General features: G+C 39.6%; 1 protein-coding gene across 2 annotated transcripts in view; it reads left to right on the top strand.

Moving 5' to 3' along the window:
* Positions 1–23,425, top strand: part of plppr5 (phospholipid phosphatase related 5) — a 182,563-nt gene extending 159,138 nt beyond the window's left edge. For both annotated transcript variants that reach the window (XM_062977987.1, XM_008109228.3), the window contains 3 exons: positions 4,136–4,312; positions 5,853–5,972; positions 18,056–23,425. In XM_062977987.1, the coding sequence (XP_062834057.1) occupies positions 4,136–4,312; positions 5,853–5,972; positions 18,056–18,088 (330 nt within the window). In that variant the 3' untranslated portion in view covers positions 18,089–23,425. The remainder of the gene's footprint in view (positions 1–4,135; positions 4,313–5,852; positions 5,973–18,055) is intronic.
* The last annotated feature ends 387 nt before the right edge of the window (positions 23,426–23,812 follow it).

The raw sequence follows: 23,812 nt of genomic DNA, 5'->3' as shown, positions 1-23,812 counted from the left end.
GACACAGAGTAATGGATGCAAATTGCAGGGGAAAAAATCCACCTGAATATTAGGAAGAACTTCCTAATAGAGCTGTTCAGCAGTGGGATATGCTATACTGCCTTGGAGTGTGATGGAGTCTCCTTCTTTTTAAGCAGATGCTGGATGGCCATCTGTTAAGGGTGCTTTGATTGTGTGTTCCTGCATGGCAGGGAGCTGGAATGGATGGCCCTTGAGGACTCTTCCAGCTCTATGATTCTATAATTCTATTCTAGGGTTTTCTTGGACAATTTTATTCAGAAGAGGATTGTTGTTTTCTTCTTCCAAGTGTGAGAGAGTATAACTTTCGCAAGGTCATGTAATGAATTTCTATGGCTTTGTAGGAATTTGAATCAGTACACCACACTGGCTATGAAAATGAAGAAGGAGGAGGAGAAGGAGAAGGAGGAGAAGGAGAAGAAAGCTCATATGGATTGGAAACACAAGCAGGATGAGACGTGTATGCTGCTGTAGTATATAATAAAATAATAACAAAACTTTATTTATACCCCGCCACCATCTCCCATAGGGACTTGAGGTGGCTTACAAAATAGCACACAAAGATGGCATACGTAAAATACATAATACATAAAATAAGATATCAACATAAAAATTATAACATAACATAAACCAGGTATATAAATTGGATTAAAAAAACCCTCTGTTAAGATAAAGTAAAGATAAAGGTTTCCCCTGACGTTAAGTCCAGTCATGCCTGACTCTGGGGGTTGGTGCTCATCTCCATTTCTAAGTTGAAGAGCCGGCGTTGTCCATAGACACCTCCAAGGTCATGTGGCCGGCATGACTGCATGGAGCACCGTTACCTTCCCACCGGAGCGGTACCTATTAATCTACTCACGTTGGCATGTTTTCGAACTACTAGGTTGGCAGGAGCTGGAGCTAACAGCAGCCGCTCACGCCGCTCCCGGGGCTTGAACCTGGGACCTTTCGGTCTGCAGCTCAGTGCTTTAACGCACTTTGCCACCGGGGCTCCTTAACTCCTTTTAACTGAAGAATCAGTTAAAAGAACCATGTAATTAATATTGCAGCCCAGCTGAATGCACAGAATGTATATATAAAGTGCTAAGTGATTGGCAATCAGTTCTGATTACTGTCTAAATGTTATCAAATGCCTACTGGAAAAACCAAGTTTTTAATTCTTTCCTAAAGTGTTGCAGTCTAGGGGCTTGCCTAAGTTCTCTGGGGAGGGTGTTCCAGAGTGCCACCACCGAGAAGGCCCTCTCCCTCGTCCCCACCAACTGTACTAAGAGGAGGGGCTCCCCGGCAAATCCTAGAGCCCACGCGAGCTCATAGGGGGAGATGCGGTCACAAAGATAGACTGGACCCAAAGTGTGTAGAGCTTTATAGGTGATAACTTGCACTTTGATTTGGGACCAGAAACTTATCGGCTGCCAGTGGAGCTGCTTTAGTAGGGGCGTGGTATGGCCCTATAATTGGCTCCAGTTAGTAATCTGGCTGCTGATCTTTGTACCAATTGCAATTTCTGAGCCATCTTCAAAGGCAGCCCCATGTAGAGTGCATTACAGTAATCAGTTCTAGATGTAACTAAGACGTGGACCACCTGGGCCAAGGCAGGCTTTTTGAGATACGGTCACAGCTGGCGCATGAGCTTGAACTGTGTGTAGGCCCTCCAGCCACTGCTGACATCTGGGTTCAAGTGTCAGCGCTGAGTCCAGGAGGACCTCCAGACTGCAGAACTGTGTCCTTGGGAGTGTAACCCCATTGAGCACAGGTTGCCACCTTATACCCTGATTAGCCTTGACCAGGAGGACCTCTGTTTCGTCTGGATTAAGCCTCAACTTGTTGGCCCTCATCCAATCCATCACAGCTGCCAGATTCGGGGAGCTTCTTTGGAGTGGGGTAGAAAAGAGTAGTAGAGTTGTGTGCATACACTTACTTAAGAGTAAATAAATTAAATTAAATTGAATTCATCTTCCAGTAGATAAATATAGGATTGCAATGCTACGTACCAAAAAGTTGCCTGATGTAACCAAACATATATGTGCGATTTTAAGCAGCATATTGTGAGCTGTGTTCATTATAGTCCTGAGTTTTAATACTGCCTCAACCTTGCCTTGAGTGGATTGGAGTTAGATCGTAGTTTTTAAAAGTGTCTGAAATAGTGCCATAGAGGTATCTCTGATGCTGTATATTCACATTTGTTTTTGTACCATTCACATCAAAAAAGTTTTGCAAGCTTTTCAGCCCCACATGGAAAACCTCATTTCCTATAGGCAAGTATTATATCACATTCCAAATTCCTAGGACAGTCATGATCATATGTAAAACTGTACTGTTGTTGACCTATCAGGAAATTTGACTTTGAACTCTAAAATTCTCATTCATCTATCAATGTCCAGAAGACGAGATTTTGAGTACTGTCATGGAATGTTTGTCAGCATCTTTTTCCTAATGACTAGAATCTGCTATTTCCTTGTAATTCTTTTATCCAAAGATACATTTTACTGGGCAGTGAAGAATGGCCTGTGTCTCCGCTTAATATAGAGTTCTGCACACTTAGGCCATCACTTTCACGTAAAAGTGTGCCAGGTTTGGTCCAAAGCCCAGACTGCAACAAAATTACTTGGTAGGCTGCCACTTCTTGGAAATTTAGACAGAAAGGTGCATTTTGATTAACTGTGGAAGGGTTTCATTTTTTATTCTCTACGCATAATGGGGGTGATAAATATTAATTTCTCTTAGCGGATGGGCCAATGCATGAAAAGATGCATTGGCTGTCTGTTCATTATTGCTGAAAGTGAGACCGAGAGCCTGGAAACCGCTGCTACTATTTTCTCTGATGTTATCCAGGCTGTTGTTACATTTATTCATTAAAAAAACTCTGATGGTATGTATTGTGTATGCATAAATGAGAAAAGAGTTGAGCAAGCAAGTTTCCTGCTGCTGTAGTTAGATGGGCTTTATTATACTATGGTACTTGGTAACCATATTTGCTTCTGCTGTAGTTGGACAGTTTCTTACTCTACAGCAGTGATTCTCAACCTGTGGGTCCCCAGGTGTTTTGGCCTACAGCTTCCAAGAATTCCAGCCAGCTGTTAGGATTTCTAGGAGTAGAAGGCTGAAACATCTGAGGATCCACAGGTTGAGAACCACTGCTCTACAGGAAAACCATCTATCTACCATCAATGATCCATTAAGAAAGATTCCAGGATAGAAAAGGAAACTGGTAAAAACATATGCCAGTGGATCTACACTGACCTGCCTTGATCCATATTACTGTGAACCAGCTTTGTGCACAGTTTGGCCACCACAGAGCTGATTTGGGTGCTCGTTGCATTGTGGTCATTGTAAATGTACCCCAATGTCCCATTCATACTATATACTTATAGTGCTATTATTCCACTTTAGCTTTAGTTCAGTCCTAGGGTATCCAGAGCTTTTAAGTTTCTTGTTTTAACCTGCCACTTTTGGACTCTTGCTTGCTGAGGTGTTCCTGCAAGTATTTCTGTAGATCTTAGGAAGTTGTTTCTTGATTAAGTTTCTTGTTTGTACTGTTTGCAGAAGATAACATTTTCTTAAAATAGGGATATGTGATAGTATGCTTTGGTCAGGCCAATTCCTGGTTTCTTGGCCATGCATATCTTTATGTATTATGTTTAATGCTTCATTTTTTATGTTTAATGAATTATTTGGGATTCTCAGCCCAGAACTTTAGTGTCTCACCAAACAAGGCCCAGGATTCCATAGGCAGTTGCATGGCAGTTAAAATGGGATTGTGTAGAGTGAATGAGCCATATGTTTCTCTTTGTTAAAAAAAAGTGTTTGTCTGTTTCTCAGATTAAAACAGCACCAAACATGATACTGGTTTTTCAGTTTTGTTTGTTTTCAATAGCATCATGTCTTAATATTTACATTGCATTTTATACACAGGTTTAACCTTTGAACTGAGATTCAAAACTGGTATATGAATCTACTTGATAAAGGACGATTTTGTACAACAGTTTAAGTGTTAATTTTCTAGATATTATTATTATTTCTTTTGATAAAAGAAAAAATATATTTAAAAATATGTGAAAATTCATATTATTTTTAATGATATACCCTGCTGTTTTTTGTTTTTTGTTTTTTATCTTAGATGTATATCACCAACACGGTAAAAGCCAGAGGAACAAGACTGGCAAAACCAGTCCTTTGCTTTAGCTTAATGTGTTTGGCATTCCTCACTGGTATCAACAGAGTAGCAGAATATCGAAATCACTGGTCGGATGTCATAGCGGGATTTGTAGTTGGCATTTCTATAGCAGTCTTTTTGGTAAGTACACTTGCATATGACTATTTCTGTTGCATTTGGGTTTGCTTGCAAAGGGGTCCCTTGTGGACCATGTATTACATCAGAGGCACTTTGCCTCAAAATTTGCATATATTTTGGCTATACTTACGAATTACTGAGCAAATGAATTTCCTAAAGATATGCTAATCCAAGCCCAGCATGGATTTCAGTGAACACCATCACAGACCACCCTTTTTTCTATGACAAATGGCTCATTGATTCCCTTGGGAGAACTAGTTTCATATATGCATCTTTGTAGTTACTGCTACCTGATTCTCTCTTGTGCGTAGAACTGAATGATAAAACTGTTTGAAAAAATAATTCTGGGTAAACACCTGCACTTCCCAGGGATGCTGTTTATGCAAAATTTCTTATTTCAAATCATCAGTAATTATTAAAGAACTGTTTAATCGCATCATTAAATTATTGGTAAATTCCAGCACAGATTGGCTAATCAGGCCACTGTAAATGGAGGAAACATCATGTTTGCCTGTAGGCCTACTTGTAGGTCCACTAGATTATTCTTTTTTCTCAGAAGCACAAACCTATATACAATTATTAAGCATGATAGTTTTTGTTACAACCTATTGTTTAGCTAGAACCATGTGTTTCTCCAGTACATGTTACCAGGCAATGAAAAATACAATGCTGTTATATTCAGAATGTAGAAAAACTACTTCCTGAATCCTCCTAATCATTATGTTTCATTCTGGCTGGGGAAATTCTGAGAGTTGTAGTCAAAAATGTACTTTGAAGTCTGCTTATTCCATGTTTAGATGACAGGATTTGTAAAACAACAGTGTCTAAAATGCCACATGATTTCTACTTCTGCTATACTGGATGCCTGTGGCATAATTTATTTGATTTTTGTGTGTGTCAGGAGCGACTTGAGAAAGTACAAATCACTTCTGGTGTAAGAGAACTGGCCGTCTGCAAGGACGTTGCCCAGGAGACACCTGGATGTGTTACCATCCTGTGGGAGGCGTCTCGCATAGGAAGCTGGAACTGACAAATGGAAGCTTACCACACTCCCTGGATTTGAACCACAGACTTTTCAGTCAGCAGTCCTGCTGACACAAGGATTTTAATCCATTGCGGGCTCCTATTTGATTATATTGCCAGTCCAAATATTCTTTTGGAATATTAAAGAAGGTAAACCAATGAATGATGGTGGTCACAGTATTCAGCTCATCCTGCTTCCAAAATCTCTTGTCCAGAGTATTTTTTGATTTCTTTGTTCACTGTCATGAATGCACACATAAAAATGTGCTGGTGCTTGGTGAAATTCAGATATAGTGCGGTGTTTTAAATGCTGTTCCACCTGACAGCTTATCTTGATCTGTATTTGAAAACCATCCCAAATTTATAATTAGATTGAGGGGAACTCCATTACATTACAGTTTTGTGTTGGCCTGAATAATTTTGCAGTCTCATTCATTTTGGCATGGTGATTTGATTATAAGTATTTATATCTGATTTTATGAAATCTTTTCATATTATCTATTTTTGTCCTTTTTTCTAGGTTGTGTGTGTGGTAAATAATTTTAGAGGTAGACAACCTGAACATGAACATTCACACATGGACAATCTGGCTCAAATGCCTATGATCAGCATTCCTCGGGTAGAAAGCCCTTTAGAAAAGGTAATATCCTTTTGCACTAGTTTGTGTGTGTATGTGTGTAATCTGAGATATAATGGTTGTATGTCAATTTTTAAATAAAAAGGTTCATTTAAATATGTACTTGTATTTTGTCAGCAATTTTATCTCACATGAATGATTTTGCATGTAAGGCTCTCCAACATATCCTTTTTAGGGAAAATGGCAATAGTTTTTCTTCTCTCTGTATCTCTTTATGCCAGAATCTGGTGATTCTGGAAGTGCTAGAATGTTTTTAGAGAGTGTTGTTAGTAATCCATTGCTCCCTCTGTACCCAGAGAGTGGTCCATCTGGTTCTGGAGCCCCAAGATTGGAAGAAGGTCTGAGCTCCAAGGCTTCTGGTTTCTCAGCAAAGCTCTCAGGCTTCTGACTTGAGTTCATTTGCCTGACCCAAGAAGTCACCCCAATCCCAGAAGAAACACATTTTTAAATGCAATATTTTTGGAGATATAAATCTTTTTAGATTAGAGAATTCCCTGCCAAAAATTGGAGAGTACAAAATAATTGCATATTCACACATACATTCTAGAATTGCACATACAGTAGATCCTTTGTATCCACTGGGTTTTGGTTCAAGGACCCCTCACCTCTGCCTGGGGTTGCCAACATATGTACTGTTCAAGATCCATTACATGCAATAGCATATGGCAAAATCAAGGTCTGCGTTTTGGATATTTAAAAAATATTTTGAAGTTGTAGATGGCCGAATCCATGAATATAATATCCATGGATATGGAGGGTAGATTGTGAGTTTCAAGTTTTAAGATTCCAGCCATTGTTTGCATGTTATGCTGAACAGGTATAGGTGTGTACTTAAAACATGTTACTTGTGCATCACAAGAGGTGTCACTCCAGCAGCAGTCTTAGGGAACTAGTCACATCACACAAGTGGCTGTTCTGATTTTCCTGCTTTTATCACAAAATGCATACCATCAGCCAAGTAAAGTGTAGATTAGCAATGAAGTGTCAAGGGAGATTTGCATCAGGATGCATGCTTGTATTTAATAGCTAGATAGATAAAGGTAAAGGTTTTCCCCTGATGTTAAGTCTAGTTGTGTTCGACTGTGAGGGTTAGTGCTCATCTCCATTTCTAAGCCAAAGAGCCGACATTGTCCGTTGATGCCTCCAGGGTCATGTGGCCGGCATGACTGCATGGGGCACCATTACCTTCCCACTGGAGCGGTACCTATTGTTTTACTCACATTTGCATGTTTTTGAACTGCTAGGTTGGCAGAAGCTAGGACTAACAGCAGAAGCTCACCCCACTCTCAGGATTTGAACTGCCAACCTTTCAGTCAGCAAGTTCAACAACTCAGCCGTTTAACCCACTGCGGCTTTAAGATAGATAGATAGATAGATAGATAGATAGATAGATAGATAGATAGATAGATAGATATATGAACTGTTTGACTGATTGCCAGAGCATATGGGAGGCTACTTGCAGGCCACAAAGTTACAAGACTAGGGTGGAAAGAAAAAGGATTTTGTTTTTTTGTTTTCTTTGGGATAAAAGCACTGATTTAATTGACATCATTGGGTGTTACAATTGAGCATGGACAGTTGTAAAAGCTTTTATGTGTTCTGTTCAGTTCCAGAGTAGAACAAACAGATTTCTTTTTGGCATTCTCCACAGTGCTCAATGGATGTGTCTGTAAGCCTTTCTGACACTTTGTCATAAAGAGGTCACCATCTCATTTGCTCAAGCAAGCATTTGGTTGATGAGCGTGTTTCTTCAGTAACATCCATGCCTTTAGCTCGTGGTGAGATGCCAGAATGAAGCAAGATATTGACTGCCTGGGAAAGGCTTTGTCCTGGTGCAAACCAAGATAGGGGCAACCTATAATCAAAAAAGATAGGGGGTAGTTATGAGGGTATCTGAAACCAGTGCTGCTTTTTCTTGTTCTCCTTCACTTCAGGTACTTGCCTCCACATCTGATTCGCTTCCAAGATCAAGAGCAAAGATGTGCTGGGAGAAAAGTGCTAAGGAGATAGGGACATAAGAAGTATATGCGAGAGTGAGATTTAGTTTTTCTCATCTTTTACACTTTTAAATGTTTAAAAAGGCACCCCCTCCTGTATTCATAATTGAATGGTTATCTGCCCAGAACCATCTTCTTTATCTGCTTAACCAACCAGCTGTGATTGGTTAAAATTATATATCTTTCATTTCCCCTAACAATCCATGTAATTTGCCTTCACATGTTCAAGATGATGGCTAAAACCCTCAAATTTCTGAAGGGGGAGCTTCCTAGGATATATTAGGACTGCTTCTAAAAGGGAAGAGTAGGAAGTCAATCTCATACATTTGTGTAAATAAAAAAAAAATTAACGCATGCACACAATAGTACCCTCGGAGCAATAGACTCCAATGATACTGAGCAGAAGCCATAATCGTGCTCCCGCAAGGAGTTAAAACAATGCCATTTAACAGTAATTTAAAAAAATTGCGAAAGAGTTCACATATAGATGCATATTGTGAGTCCACTTAATCCTTTGAATCTCCTCGGCAGTTGATGGCAATTTTATCTAATTCTCTCTTTCTGATCTTTTTTGCAGATAGAGCAAACAGGGCTACTTTGTGAGTTACATAGTTGTTTGTGTCACTCAGCAGAAAATGCACAGTTTCTGCTAAGCAATTCCCTTTACCATGAGTCAGCAGGGGTTCCAGGTGTCTTTCTCTTGGGGCACTATACAATGGACAAACTAACATGTAATGCACAATGTCTTCTACCTGACTTTGGCCACAGATACATAGTCTATTTTCCCATGGCACATTATGACCATCCAACACTGCGGTAGGCATTACTTGGAATTGCAGCTCAGTAAAGGCAATTCTTAAGGATGGTGGCTTGAGCTTAATCAGATATCTGGCTCTGAAATGTTCAGTTTTTAAAATAGGGAACCACGGGGAGAATTTTGAATTCCTGGTTGATTGCAAAGTCCTTCTTGAATCAATCCAAAATAGCCAGTCTCTTAGTTGCCTCTTATTCATGTCCAGGGCAGAATTCAATTCAGGAAGTAAATAGAAGTCATTTGCCTTATTTCCTGATTTAAATAGTAAACTGCCTATTTAGACAGCTCTCCACTTGAGCTCTTAATGTGGTTACATTCAACATAATACTGTGTTTTCCCGAAAATAAGACAGTGTCATACATTAATTTTTTGCTTCTAAAGATGCTCTAGGTCTTATTTTCAGGGGATGTCTTATTTTTCCATGAAGAAGAATTCACATTTATTGTTGAACTAAAAATGAACATTTATTATATACTGTACAGTAGTTGTCATCACAAAGCAGCATAACTGAATCCTATCAAGAATTTCTTGTTACTACAATTATTTCCATGTACAACAATCTATGGTACCAATCCTGCATGCTCTAGTGTTCTGTTTGGCGGGCATGCTTCCAAACTAAAACTTTGGTAGTTCTTACTTTCGGGGGAGGCCTTCTATTTAGCAATTCAGCAAAACCTCTACTAGGTCCTATTTTCAGGGGATGTCTTATTTTTGGGGAAACAGAGTAGCTGAGGCAGGGATCTTTTTGCATATATGGAGGCTTCTTAAATGCTTTGGAATATTAATTATGAAGATTTAGGTAATAGGTACTATGAATATTTAAACTGTGCTTTTCTGACTCCCCTCCCCCAGCTTTTTAAAAATATTTTGGGTAAAGAGGGATTGAGCCAAAAAATGAGGTCCTGTTACAGTGTAGTAAAATCATGGTTGGCTTCTTGGATTTATTTGTAGAGGGGGCGGTATTTGTAAGCTTTGGATAATTGAATCTGTGGATGCAGAATCTGACACAGTAGTCTGATTGCATATTGCTGCACACTGGGAACTCCCACTACAAAATGGGGCATTGAACACAGCAGAGCATTGTGAAAGTGGAGTATTTTCCTAGCTTGATGCAGGCCCCCATGACCTTCTACCACCCTTTGCTCTGAATTAGCAGTATCCTATGGCTCTCTTGGGGAGTGTTGCTGCTGTCTTTTTGAGCTGTCATTGCTTAAGGGCAAAGTGCTATAGTGTTCATCATGATTGTTGCTCAATGGCCATGCCACTCACTGCATTCTTCATGGTGCTGCTACGATAGCATTTCCCTATTCAGCAATTCTAAGCTGAAGAATAAATTCCCAACACAATGCTAGCACATTCTTTTTGTGCAAAACATTGGGTATTGCACCAAACCAAAAAGGACAAATGAAAGTACTGTAAAAAGATGCTAAATTCACAAAAATTCTTATTATTTCACACCATGGCAGATTTTTTTTAAAGAAAACATTCTCATTTATGAGGATGACCTAAGAGAAGATTTGCACCTCTAGTTTCTAAATTATTCAGGTGCCTTCACAGATTTAAGCACTGCAAGCACTAGGTTAGTTTTCAATAAGATAGCTTGAGTTATATGTAAAAAAAGCAGTATAACATTGGTAGTGGGACTGCTGCCCCTTTAATTAGAAAAAATGTCAGAAAAAATGGCATGACTTTTGTGATTCTTGGTTCTGTGTCTTTCCTTTTCTCAACATGGAAGAATTCTGTTATTTCTCAGAACATCTTCCACCAGATCCATATCATTATTTTCCTTCTTTTTTTCCCTTATCCCCAATGTCACTAGTGTTACAAAGGAAGGAACTGACAAAACAATTTCAGAGTGTGGTTTTCTGTGAGTTTTCTGCGCAGTATGGCCATGTTCCAAAAGCATTCTCTCCTGACGTTTTACCCACATTTATGGCAGGCATCCTCTGAGGTTGTGAGGTCTGTTGGAAATTAGGCAAGTGAGTTTAATATATCTATGGAATGTCCAGGGTGGGAGAAAGAACTCTTGTCTGTTTGAGGCAAGTGTGAATGGCAACCCATTAGCCACTTTGATTAGCACTGAATAGCATTGCAGCTTCAAAGTCTGGCTGCTTCCTGCCTGGGGGAATCCTTTGTTGGGAGGTTAGCTGGCCCTGGTTGTTTACTCTCTGGAATTCCCCTGTCTTCTGAGTGTTGTTCTTTATTTACTGTCAGGGTCAGCTAACACCTCACAACATTCCCCCAGACAGGAAGCAGCCAGGACTCGGCAGGACAGAAAGACAGAGATCTGCAGAAGGTGGAGATTTCCACCCTGATTGCTCCCCTTGTATACACAGGGCCGGCCCTAGGTAATTTTCAAGTGTAAGCGAACAGAATTCCCCCCCCACCCCAAACCAATCACTGAAAAATAAAATTGTTGGATAAGTGAAAATGTTGGATAAGTGAAATCATTGGACAACCTCCATGTCAGGCATCCTCAGAGGTTGTGAAGTCTGTTGGCAACTATGCCAGTGGGGTTTATATATCTGTGGAAGGTCCAGGGTGGGCTAAAGAACTCTTCTGTTGGAGGCAAGTGTGACTGTTGCAATTGGCCACCTTGATTAGCATTGAATAGCCTTGCAGCTTCAAGGTCTGGCTGCTTACTCCTGGGGGAATCCTTTTTCGGAGGTATTAGCTGGCCCTCATTGTTTCATGTCTGGAATTCACTTGTCTACTGAGTGTTGTTCTTTATTTACTGTCCTGATTTTAGAGTTCTTTAATACTGGTAGCCAGATTTTGTTCATTTTCATGGATTCTTACTTTCTATTGAAATTGTCCACATGTTTGTCGATTTCAGTGGCTTCTCTGTGTAGTCTGCCATGATTATTGTTAGAGTGGTCCAGCATTCCTGCATTCTCAAATAATATGCTGTGTCCAGGTTGGTTCATCAAGTGCTCTGCTTTGGCTGACTTCTCTGGTTGAAAAATCAGGACAGTAAATTAAGAACACTACACAGAAAAGAGAGGACTTCCATACATTAATCAATCAGGGCCAGCTAACAAATCCCAACAAAGGATTCCCCAGGCAGGAAGCAGCCAGACCTTGAAGTTGAAAGGCCATTCAGTGCTAATCAAGGTAGCCAATTGCAACATTCACATTTGCCTCAAACAGAAAAGAGTTCTTTCTCCCACCCTGGACCTTTCACAGATATAGAAACCCCACTTGCTCTGGTTTTCTTCATTCAAGGGAATGACCTTTACATTAGGTGTTTGACTTGTTTTGCTGGCTGGATGAAAGAAACATGAAACTATGCCTAACACAATTTGTGACTATAACCATTGTAAATATTGCAGAATCAAAGTATTGTTCTTGATCAAGATGAGCCGCTGCAGCCAAGCTCTTTCAAAGCACGTCTCTTTAGAGTTTTCTCCTGGATAACAGGAATGGATCACTTTGAACATCTTCATATAAGGCAATAAACGTATGTGCGCAAAAAAGCGCACACTGCTGTGTTGAAGTGTGGCTTTCAAAGGCAGAAGTCATAGCCTTCAGTGCAGGCAAAGGGCATTTTAAGAAATAGACTTCTGTGAAGATACGTTTGTATTCTAGACTTGTCATATAATAGAAGAAAATTGAAAAAAGAAAATGGAAAGGAAGAAGAAATTTGGAAGGAGGATTTTCAAATTGTGCCAATCAGTGATGAGAGGTTTAATAAGCTACTACGGGATCATATCATACTCTCAGGGGGGAATTTAGAATATAAGACATAAATAAGGAGCTCATATCCATAATTTGCATGCAATCTGTAAATATTTAATAAGGATTCCTTATTTTTCTCACAGTGCATATGATTACAATATAATCTTATTTAAAGTGCTCATAATAATGGTGTTTAATTCTATTTCTATTGAACAAAATAAACCTGCACTTAAGGTTCTGCCTATTATTTCCAGATGGGAATGTGTTGCTACTTGTTTTATTCACTTTTGAACCTTTGTGTTACACCTGTGTCACTGGATCACTTCCACTGAGAGACTAGTTTGACCGTAGTAGTGTGCATGCTGTTTTTTCTTTCTCTTCCCAGTAAGTGACTGTGACATTGAGAACAACAACCTTATTTGTTGCTCTGTACCAAGCCAAAAAGAAATGCTGAGGTGAACTAATTGCGAGCTTTGAAAGCTACAAAGCAAACATGTATTTTAGAGTTTGAGAATATATGCTTTCCCCCTCTGCATGATGTTTTGGTTTGTCTGGTGTGTCTAGATGATAGAATATAAAACAGCTGATAAAGATTTCATGGGCAGAAATTTGCAATAAAAGAAATTTGCAAAACAAGGGTTTTCCACTTTGCAACCCAGGCATAAGACACATAAATCCTTACATTTCTCTCACATTGTGAGAGTGAAAACCGAAGGGGGCACCTGTACCTTTAATAGGAGAGGAAATTTCAGATAATAATAATAATAATAATAATAATAATACTTTATAATTATAATACTTTAATTTTATATCCCGCCACCATCTCCCCGAAGGGACTCATGGCGGCTAACATGGGGTTGAGCCCAAAAGAAGAACAAAGTATAAACAAGTTAAAACATAAAAACACCTTATTTTTGGTGTTGCTTATTATTCAACTAGCTGAAATTTCCTCTCCTGTTAGCTTAAAGACAGATGACTTGTATCCTTGTCTCAGCATTACCCCAGTTTAAGGGTTTGCTACCCAGAGTTTTTCATTCCTTTGGAACGTTGAGAAAGTTCTACTGGTGCCAGTACGAAGTAGTTGCTGGGAATCATGATCATAAAATGTGGGATGGTTGTATGGTTGACTATTTTCTGAAATAAGCCTAAAAAGAAGGCCAAAATGGCTCTTATCTTCATGGGAATTGAGGAATATTTGCAATATGTATTATCAAAGTCATACATAAGCTACCCATAGCAATTGTTAGGCCAAGCTGAAGTAAAGGGCAGTAAGAGCAAAGTTAAAAGAGGAAAGTGTAAACTTTTCCAATTCAGGGTCAGTAGCCTAGTTCAAAACTAGAGGAGCTGAGCTTGAAGGCCAGCAAGCAAATTGCATTTAGCTACTGATGCAGCAAAAGGAAGCAAGTTGGATACAATTCAGCACATGTCTGGGCAATCCTTGGCCTTCATATTCCTTGTCAATCAGTGTCCAATGTTATATGTGAATAACTTTTTTTTTAATAGCTCAGAATTTCCAACTGAAGTTGCCCTAGATGTTTGAGCCTACCACTGCCATCATCCCTGACTATTGCTCAGGTTGACTGGGTGGTAAAAATTGCATACCAGTGCATGTGAAAATAATACATTTGAGGAAGCCGTTGTATCTAAAAGCCCTGAGGAATATGCATATATAGTTCATAATGGCTAAGAAGGCTAAGAGCAGCATAGTGATCTGAATGTTGGAGCACAACTCTGGAGACCAGGATGCAAATCCCTGCTCAGCCATGCAAACACATTGGGACACCTTGGGTAAGTCATACTCTCCCAAACTTGCTGCTTTTAGTCCCGACTTGGGAGAAAATTTGTATAGAAATAATAATAAGAAGAATAAGAAAAAGAAGAAGAAGAAATGATAAAGAAACATCTTGCAAAAAAACCTTTTTTAATATACACTTCCATCAGGTGTAATAATCATAACCAGTCCTGAGAGATTATGAGAGTTAAAGACTAAGAACGTAAGAGCTACAGGTTTCCATCTCTGTTGTAAGTTTTTTGACAAATTTTAGCATCCTGGGATACTGCTGCCTCAATTGAGCGATGGAGCCCCACACTAGGCTTGATCGATCCATGAAAAATTTGATTCTAAACTCGTTTCAAAACTAGAGGGGGGCAGCTTTTCGTTTCTGATGGTATTTCCGAATTTGGCCCCCAAAAAATTTCGAAATTAACGAAAATTCGTTATTTTCTAAATTAATACTTTAATGGCGGACGCGCATGCGCAATTCCCAAAAACAGCACAGAGGGAGAGGACTTTACAGGACTCTCCCACCCTCATTTTTTGAGTGATCTTCTTCAAACTTGGTACAGTGGTAGAACACATTTAACACTGATAGCTCACCAAAATTTGGAACGTTTCCCTTATCCTCTGATTTTTGGAGAATTTTCATAGCTTTTATAATAAACCATTTTTTAATAATTGCAGAAATCTGTTCCTGGTTTGAAAGTCTTATTTCCTGTTAAATTGGGTTGTCTTTACTGTGAAAGTCATTGTTCTACTTCAGAAACTTTGTTTTTGTGGCTGAAACTTTGTTAAATTGGTGTGTGTGTGATATATATTGTGTAGACCCTGCTTATGTGTGTGTGTGTGTGTGTGTGTGTGTATAGGTAAAGGTAAAGGTATCCCTTGACGTTAAGTTCAGTCATGTCTGACTCTGGGGGTTGGTGCTCATCTCCATTTCTAAGCCCAAGAGCCAGTGTTGTCCATAGACACCTCCAAGGTCATGTGGCCGGCATGACTACATGGAGTGCCATTACCTTCCCAGAAACACCCAGAAAATGGGAATTCCAGACAAGAAACAATCAGGGCCAGCTAATACCTCCCAACAAAGGATTCCCCCAGGTAGGAAGCAGCCAGGCTTTGAAGCTGCAAGGCTATTCAATGCTAATCAAGGTGACCAATTGCAACATTCACACTTGCCTCCCACAGACAAGAGTTCTTTCTCCCACCCTGGACCTTCCACAGATATATAAACCCCACTTGCCTAGCTTCGCACAGACGTCAAAACCTCTATGTCTGCCACAGATGTGAGTGAAACGTCAGGAGAGAATGCTTCTGGCACATGGCCATAGAGCCCGGAATACATACCACAACAGTGTGATCCCGGCCATGAAAGCTTTCGACAACACAACCACAGTATCCATTCAAGTTCATGTAGCGTGGTATGGAGACCTGTATTGGGGGGAGGGAGGGTGCGAATCTGGGCCCCTGGGAGTCGTAGTCCTCCCTCCCTCCCTCCCCGGGAGCAGCCGAGGACGGGCCTGGCCCACACCCCCTCGCATCCTGGGCCTCTTCCTCCTCACCGCCGGGCCCCTCTCTGTCTCTCCAGGCCTGAGCTGAGGCGGCGGCGGCCATTTCCCCCCTCCGTCTTCCTCCTCCTCGGCCTCCTTCCCCCTCGCCCCCTCCCATTGGCTGAGCCCGTGACGCCCCTTTTGCTGAGGGGCAAAAGGAAAGGAGTTTGGGTGATTTGCAAAAGCTTTTTTTTCCTAACGAAAAAAACGAAGAAATAAGAAAAAACGGCCTCTCGCGATTCGAAACCGCGATATCCAGACGTGTGGACAACCAAGGTTCTATATTGCTTCAAAACAAACGAAAATAACGAATTAATAACGGGTAACGGGGAAATCGAATTATTTGAGCAAGCCTAACCCACACCGCTCATCACATGACATAGCCTCACTTCCAGTGGGGCTCCATGGCTCAACTAGGGCAGCAGTGTGGTAGGACGCTGTGCTGCCAATAAGTGAGCCTTCCCGTGTTCCATTTGGAACAACGGGGCTACAGCACGGTACTTCCCCATGTGTGATGGGGAAGTGCTGCAGCCAACTGGGCAGGGCTCCAGGATTGCCCTGCCAATTCACCACGGAGAATGGTGAATCAGCAATGTGATGAGGTCCATACTTACTTTAATACATGGAGAGTGTTGAAAATCACAGCACATCATCCCTTGAACAGAAACACGTGGTTATACAGCTAGGGTTGTGTTCACAGTCAATCAGTCCCTGTGCAGTTTTGTTTATACAGTTGTACACACAAATAGACTTGCTTATATATTTGATTCTATGATTTGAGATAAAGGCAAAGCTCTCCACCCTTTTCTTTCTATGAATACTGCCAACACAGTTTAGAAGACTCCAAGACACCCTGATCCAAACCAAAAATAGTCAATCATGCAACATCTCCATTTAAATTAATGGGACATAAATTAGTTACAGCTACCTTATCTTAACCATGTCAGCGAGATTCAGATATTTGGGAAATATTCTATATTTCTGCAGGTGTTCAGTACCTTGAGAAAGTGATCTTATGTTCTTCTAGATTAAGAAAGTAGTTAACATGTTTACCACTGAGCACTGTCTTGTCAATTGTTTCTGAGCTTCTACTAATTTGACAGTCACAGTGTTTTTGAAATTTGAGGGTTTCAATTTTGTATTAACCCTGACATTTTTTGTGGAAATATGCATTAAGAAAAGAGGTGAAACCTCTTTTGAATCAGAAGAAAGAGTAGCACAATATAGAGGACTTATTTTTTTTTGGAATGTTTTTGTATGTACTGCCATATTTGACATTTTGATCTTTCATTCTGTATGATGTGGCACAGACTTGCAAAACTGCAAGTCATAAACATGTTTTTAATTTTAGATGATTTTTATAAGAATTTGGTAATCTAAATCCAAAATTAATATCAGATTTGCTCCATGTACAGTTTGGACGTTTATGTGACTGAATGTAATTAGTAATGAATTTTGTGAAAGAACTGTGTGTAATACAACATTTTTTTTAATTCAGCATCCCAAAATGCATTAAAAAGTTACAATATTGAAAAATGTTTTTTCATTCAAAGAGTAAGGAAATGCAGAATTAAAACAGAATTAGGAGAGAAATACAGTATGATATACCATGAAAATCTGTGGCATTTGGTTCTTGGAAGATGGTTAGCTCTTAAAATGCTTGCTGAATTGCATCCAAGTTACCTGCTTAGAATTTCATGTTCAGGAAATGCATATAATAGCACATAGGGCTGACTAAATGTATTGCCTGGGGTGGGGGGAGGGCAGAGGGAAGCAAGGTATTGGAGGATGGAAAGCTACCTAATCCCTTGCTTTCCTGATGATTCGGCCATGAAAACAATTCAAGTTTGATTGTTACAATAAACTATTCTGACTAATCAAAAACTGGATGTCATTCTGGACATAAGGGAAACAACTGTAGGTCTGGTAACTGTGAGAGGGATAAGTATCCTTTCCTTTATTTCCGTCCATCTCAAAAACATTCCTTTCCTACTCCCTTTTCCTTCCCACACATTTGCATTACCCCAGCAAATGTATTTAGGCTCTAAAATGTATGAAGACTTTTATAAAGTGTATGAGACTTACTACAGGTATGGATGATCGTACTATTATAATGCAACAATATTCTGGAAAAGTATGGGAGCATCCTCTCCAATCTACATGATGGCGAGCATGTTGTTGTTAATGGGAATCAAATGAGAGAAAGATATTGTTTTTGCAGTTACAGACTTCTAACTGTTTTCGTCTTTGTGTTTTCCCTTTTTTTTTAGAACCACATCACGGCCTTTGCAGAAGTCACATGATGTCGAAACTGAGGTCTATTCGCTCCATTGGACATCATCTCTTTTCACAGTTCACTCATAATAACTGATAATGTTTTGAATATAAACCAGAAAGAAACTTCATCTGGTTTGAGGGCCAGATTTAGCAGCATTAAAATTTACAGCAGCCTATGAAGAATATGCCTGAAATATCAAAGAGTATTTTCCAACAAAAAGCATTGCACCATTTAGGGATCCAGGGTGGGGGAAATTATTGGGAAGGAGTGTACCTGGGCACGTCACATAAATATATGGTTTCCCTTCTCTGGGGATATTTATTGTTTTGTTTTTTACTTAGCCATATTAGTATCTGACAGTATACCATTAAATCTAATTATGCTGGACTTTTCTTTATAGAATTTTTTAAAAATTCAGCATGTCAATTGTTCCCATTCAAACAGATTTCAGTGTACACACCTTTTTTATATAAAAAATGACACCCAGTATTAAAATGCTGTTTGCACTTCATATTAGATGCATTTCACATACCACATTTATATCTTAAGACTGGTGCTTCTGCTTTTGGAGAAAAACATGCCAATTTATACTGTAATGAGTATTGTATCATAATTTTGAAACAGATTATTTATTTGGAAATTTTCCTGACTTCATGTGATTGAATAGTTGATTTTGTAGTTTTTGGATGTCTTCAGTGTAGCCTGTAGTTAAGATTAGAAATGAGAACACTTAGGCATTGGGATATCCTATTATTTTAATGATTAACACTCTCTCATTGAAGGTTAATGGCTCTATTCTTAGTCCTGGCATATTCATCTAGGGTGGAATTGTTCCCCCTACTACTTTGTGACATAAAAGTAAAATGATTGCTGTCCATTGATGGTACTTGAACATTAATCTGGCATAGCCAAAGACCCATTTCCAAAAATGACCCTAAGGCCCTGGATTGTCTCATGTATTGGAAGTAGTGCTCAGAATGGGCTGGACTCCCAGCATAAGTGACCTCCCTCTTTTTTTCTCCCTCCCACCCTCCCTCTCCCCCACCCTCCTTTTTTTAGCATTGTCCCCATTCCTTGCATTGAAATGGTTATCATTAAGAATCTTTCTTCAGCTTAGGAAAATAAAGCTCTTCAGGGAAATGAAAGGATTAGTTATCAAAGTTTCTCAATAAGGCACCTGAAGTTGGCCATTGGCCTGTTGTGTGGTGGGTTGGGGTTTCGTTTGATAGTGTTTCATTTGATCAGCAGGTGAACTAGAATAGCCCTGCTCTGTTTACTGTGCCTCGTATAGGATGCTGCGAAAGTGTCCACTCTGCAACAACTGCAGTTAGGTATAGGATCAGGAGTAAAGCTATGGAGAACTTAATGGTGAGGTATCTAAATCTAATGTCATGGTAGTGTGACACGAGTAAAAGTGGATCTACGCTGCAGAGAACAAGGATCTCATTGTGTGTGTGTGTGTCAGGAGTGACTTGAGAAACTGCAGCTTGCTTCTGCTGTGAGAAAATTGGCCATCTGCAAGGACGTTGCCCAGAAGACAATCCTATGGGAGGCTTCTCTCATTTCCCCACACGAGAAGCTGGAGCTGACAGAGGGAGCTCATCTGCTCTCCGATTTGAACCTCCAACTGCTTTCGGTCAGCAGTCCTGCCAGCACAAGGTTGAACCCATTGCACCACTGGGGGCTCCTAGGATCTAAAATGCAATCTGATAAGACCATATACCAAGAAAGTATGGGCTGTCTGGAGACAGCTCTAGCTATCAGAGTGCAGATATTTATTTATTTGCCCCATTTATACCCCGCCTTTCTCACCCTGGAGGGGACTCAAGGCGGCTATTTTAACTGCCATGACTTAATTCTTTCGAATCCCAGGATTTGTAGTTTGATGTGGCAACAATATCCTTTGGTAGAAAAAGTTAAAGGCCTTGTAAACATTTGAATTCTTGTGATTCCATAGCATGAGTAATGGCAGTGTTAGCAGTATCGAATTGCATTAATTCTACAGTGTAGATGCTCCATATGTCTCCACACCTCTAGACTCTGCATTACTATAATACCAGAGTTTTCCAGAGCATGGGGATGTGGCTTTAGGTGAGAGGGTGGCTTATGATTTGTAAGAATAAAGTGTTGTATTTATATCTAATGGAAGACTACTCTATGGTAGTGGCCTCTCTTCCCTCCAGACACCTCTCTTTCTCTGTCAGCCTGACATCCTCCCACCGTTTTTCTCTACCTCAGAAAAGGAGAAGCCACTGCCAGGGACAGGTTGTGACCCAGATGGAAGTGATAATGCAAAATTTGAAATAGTGGCTGATGTCCTGGTCAGCATAATGTTGTAAACTAAGCTTACAATGCCCTAACTAATGAGGATTCATATTTGGAATAATGAACAACTGAAAAATCTCTGAAAACCTAATTTCTCAGCCTGGCAGTCATCTGATCTAAAAGTTTCCAAGGCAATGGAGATCACAATGCAAGGAAATGGTCCACAGCATACTACAAACTTCAGGGTTCCTTCAGACAAGCAGTTGTTGCAGGACCTCAAGTGGTCTCTAAGCTACGTATTCCCAAGGCACCTTTCAACCCAGAGTTGCTGTGTTTCTTATTTCCCAGCATCTCAATTTCCAGTGCCTCAGAAATGCTTTGGTTGGGGCACTGCTGGGGTTGGGGGCATCATCAGTTGTAACCTCTAATTTTGGTGACGTGGCTCATTACTCTTCCACTAATGGAACTTGTTCTCTAGCCAAACTTCCTGTATTGTTGTCTCTGACCTACAGTGTGAGGATCGTTGTTCTAGATAAGTGAAACCATTCTTCAAAATGGGACTTTGGTTTGTAAATAAAGGCCATATCACATTATCTGTCAACTGCAGCTGCAGGCAAAATATAAACCGTGTCTCCACAAATTTCTTCAATATGAAGTGCTAGAGAAAGAGAGTGGTGATAGTGGTGGTGCATGTAATTTTCAAAGGACTCACGAGAAGTGATCTTTAAAATGCTAAGAGACTTAACCAAAGTATTGTCATCCTTCCAGTTATATATTCTATATCTCAGGAATTATTTTGAATATGCTAGGAAAGTATATGGGTAGAATAAGAAGATAAACAAGAAATGGTAAGAAAAGACATATAGTGGACAATTTTGTACATATTTTCCCCCCTCTAATCACAAAGGGATAAAAAATTAATGACTTCTTCACACTGTGTGACTAGAACAAATCTATAAATCAACAGTCTGTGACCTGATTAGCCATGATAGTCCAGAACTGGAGATAGATATTTTCATATGACGTTTAGCATTCTGTTGGAGACTTATGTCAAAATAAGCGCTCTTGTGTATGAGGGAAAGAGAATTGAGCTGTTCACCAAGGGACTGCTGTAAGTTTGCCATGTGATAGTGGCGGCTGCACAACAATACCTGCAAGACTGATGGATGTGCATTGCACCTGGAACCAAACTGACATCCATTGCATACCAGGGCTCTTTGGCTGTTGCCCTGTCATACATCTTTACAATTGACTCACATAGTTTCATTGGACCTCTACTACTTTGTTACAGATATATAAAATTACACATCGTTGGTGGCAATGTATAATCTCAGCTAATGCCATTCCTCCCCCCCCCCCCCCCCGATGTGTCAGATTGGATTTTCTTTCCATTAATCACTTTGAACAAATACATTGATTTTGGCACAAGCCAGCTTTTTATACTAGTACAATTTCTACAATTTTTGTACAGATAGAGATGGTAAAAGCCAAGAAAGATTGTCATATGTTTGATAATCAGCTGACCAAGATCTGCCCAGGGGGGCTGTACTTCACTGTGTTTTGCAGCAAGACAGAAAAGTATAAAATACATTCTATTATAGTTTATGCCCATTTGCCAGTTCTTTAAAAATACAATGAATATGATGTCTTGCTTCAGCTAAAGTATGCCATGGACTTTTTATTGTTATCAAAATAGCATAATCCATGAAATCAAAGGGGAGTCTTTGGACCCTAAATAGTCTGGACAAGTGTCTTTGTAATACCCTATGTTGTGCATGCTGGCTAGGAAACTCAAGAGTTGGGGGGTCAAATGTTTCCTGATTTAAATCCTGCCTTAATCAACAGAAGACAGAATTTACACAGTCATCTCAATTACATGGCACAGGCCCTTTGAGATTTTATGCAATATAGATATTGGCTGTAGGGCTGCCTTTCCTACTCCCCTTTAGAAAAATAAAATCTCAGTGCAGATAACATATTAGTCTGTGGCCAAAAATAGTAGTCACAATTTATGATTTGTTAGCTTCCTACATGTGGGAAAAAATGTTTCTTGTAATGATCAATCACTTATGGCATTGGCCTAATTGCAGTGTGGATAAAGTCCAGCAAAAATCCCATGTTATGCATTGAAATTTTGTTGATCATACAGCTTGATTCCCAAGTCAATTTCTATATAATGGTTCTTTCAGGGATTAGATGCACCTTTGGATCTGTTTCACACCATGGATGGGAAGGACTCAGCAGTCTGAATATAATTTATTAGCAGGAGTCTGAAAGGGATCATTTCTCTTGTCTCTCAGGATAATATAAATTCTGTACTTCCAGTTGTCCCCTCCTTTGTCCAACAGCAGTTGGGGACTCCCATGATAATAAATAATTCAATATTTATTTCTGATTTTAAAGGACTTGTTCATGGTTCTCAACTATAGTCTTCAAAACAGGTTCAGCACCTTGGAGAGTGCCTTGAAAGGTAACCAAAACTTGGAGTAGCAGGTCACTCTCAGCCACCACTGTTTGTGCTCCTTTGGAATCGGGCAACAGATGTTACTCAAAAATTAAAATATATTGTGTATTGTTTAAAAATGAAAATAGATTTTAAAAAGAACACAGTGTTCATGGAAAGGAAAGAATCGAGCCCTTAACTATGGTAGTGTAATGTGTGTTACATCTATCATTTGTTAAACAATCAATCATGTCTGATAAATCATAGCATATCCCATATGCTCACCATGTGTGGTATGTTTGCGTTTCTTGGTCTAGCTATTTAGGATCCACCTTATGTGAAATTGTTCACAATGAGGATTTCAGAGAAATCCTCAATTGGTTATTGCAGTACAGCAATTCTGCAGGTTTTATATCTGATTCATAAATTCAGGAAGAGACTCTTTTATGTTAAAAGAAAGACTATTCTTTTTCAACATATTGTCTTACATAAAAACAGCATGTAACTGAGTCTGTCTCTCAGGATTTATAACAGCCTAGTATTTGGGTTTAACTGATCATGTTATCTCTTTGTGAATCAGCAGTAACAGGGTGGGGAAGAGACATGCTGCTGTGTACTGTATTTTTAAAGAGAATAAAATAATTTCTTTTTCAAGCATTTGTTACAGATCTTTTTCTTCGAGAGAAACCCTTGTCAGGTTACACATACATTAAGACAAACCTGTATTAAATAGAAGTTTGCTGGCATTTATGTTTGGAAAGCAAATACATGGCTTATTATGGCAAAGGAGAAAAAGTGGATTGCTATATAAAATGTGAAAGAAAACATGTGTTCCTTGCGATTAGTTCATTTGTTTCTCAACAATTAGATTTTCCTCAGAAAGATGTGCCTTCGCAATGAGACTTGCATAATAAACCTATGATACATACATAGATGAAGACAATAGTTTTCCCCTTCTATTCTGCCTTGGTCATACAACACCTAGAATACTGTGTCCAATTCTGGGCACCACAATTTAAGAGAGATGTTGACAAGCTGGAA

This window comes from Anolis carolinensis, chromosome 4 (assembly GCF_035594765.1).
Source record: "Anolis carolinensis isolate JA03-04 chromosome 4, rAnoCar3.1.pri, whole genome shotgun sequence".
NCBI lineage: Eukaryota > Metazoa > Chordata > Lepidosauria > Squamata > Dactyloidae > Anolis > Anolis carolinensis.
This window is presented reverse-complemented; position numbering and strand designations above follow the sequence as displayed.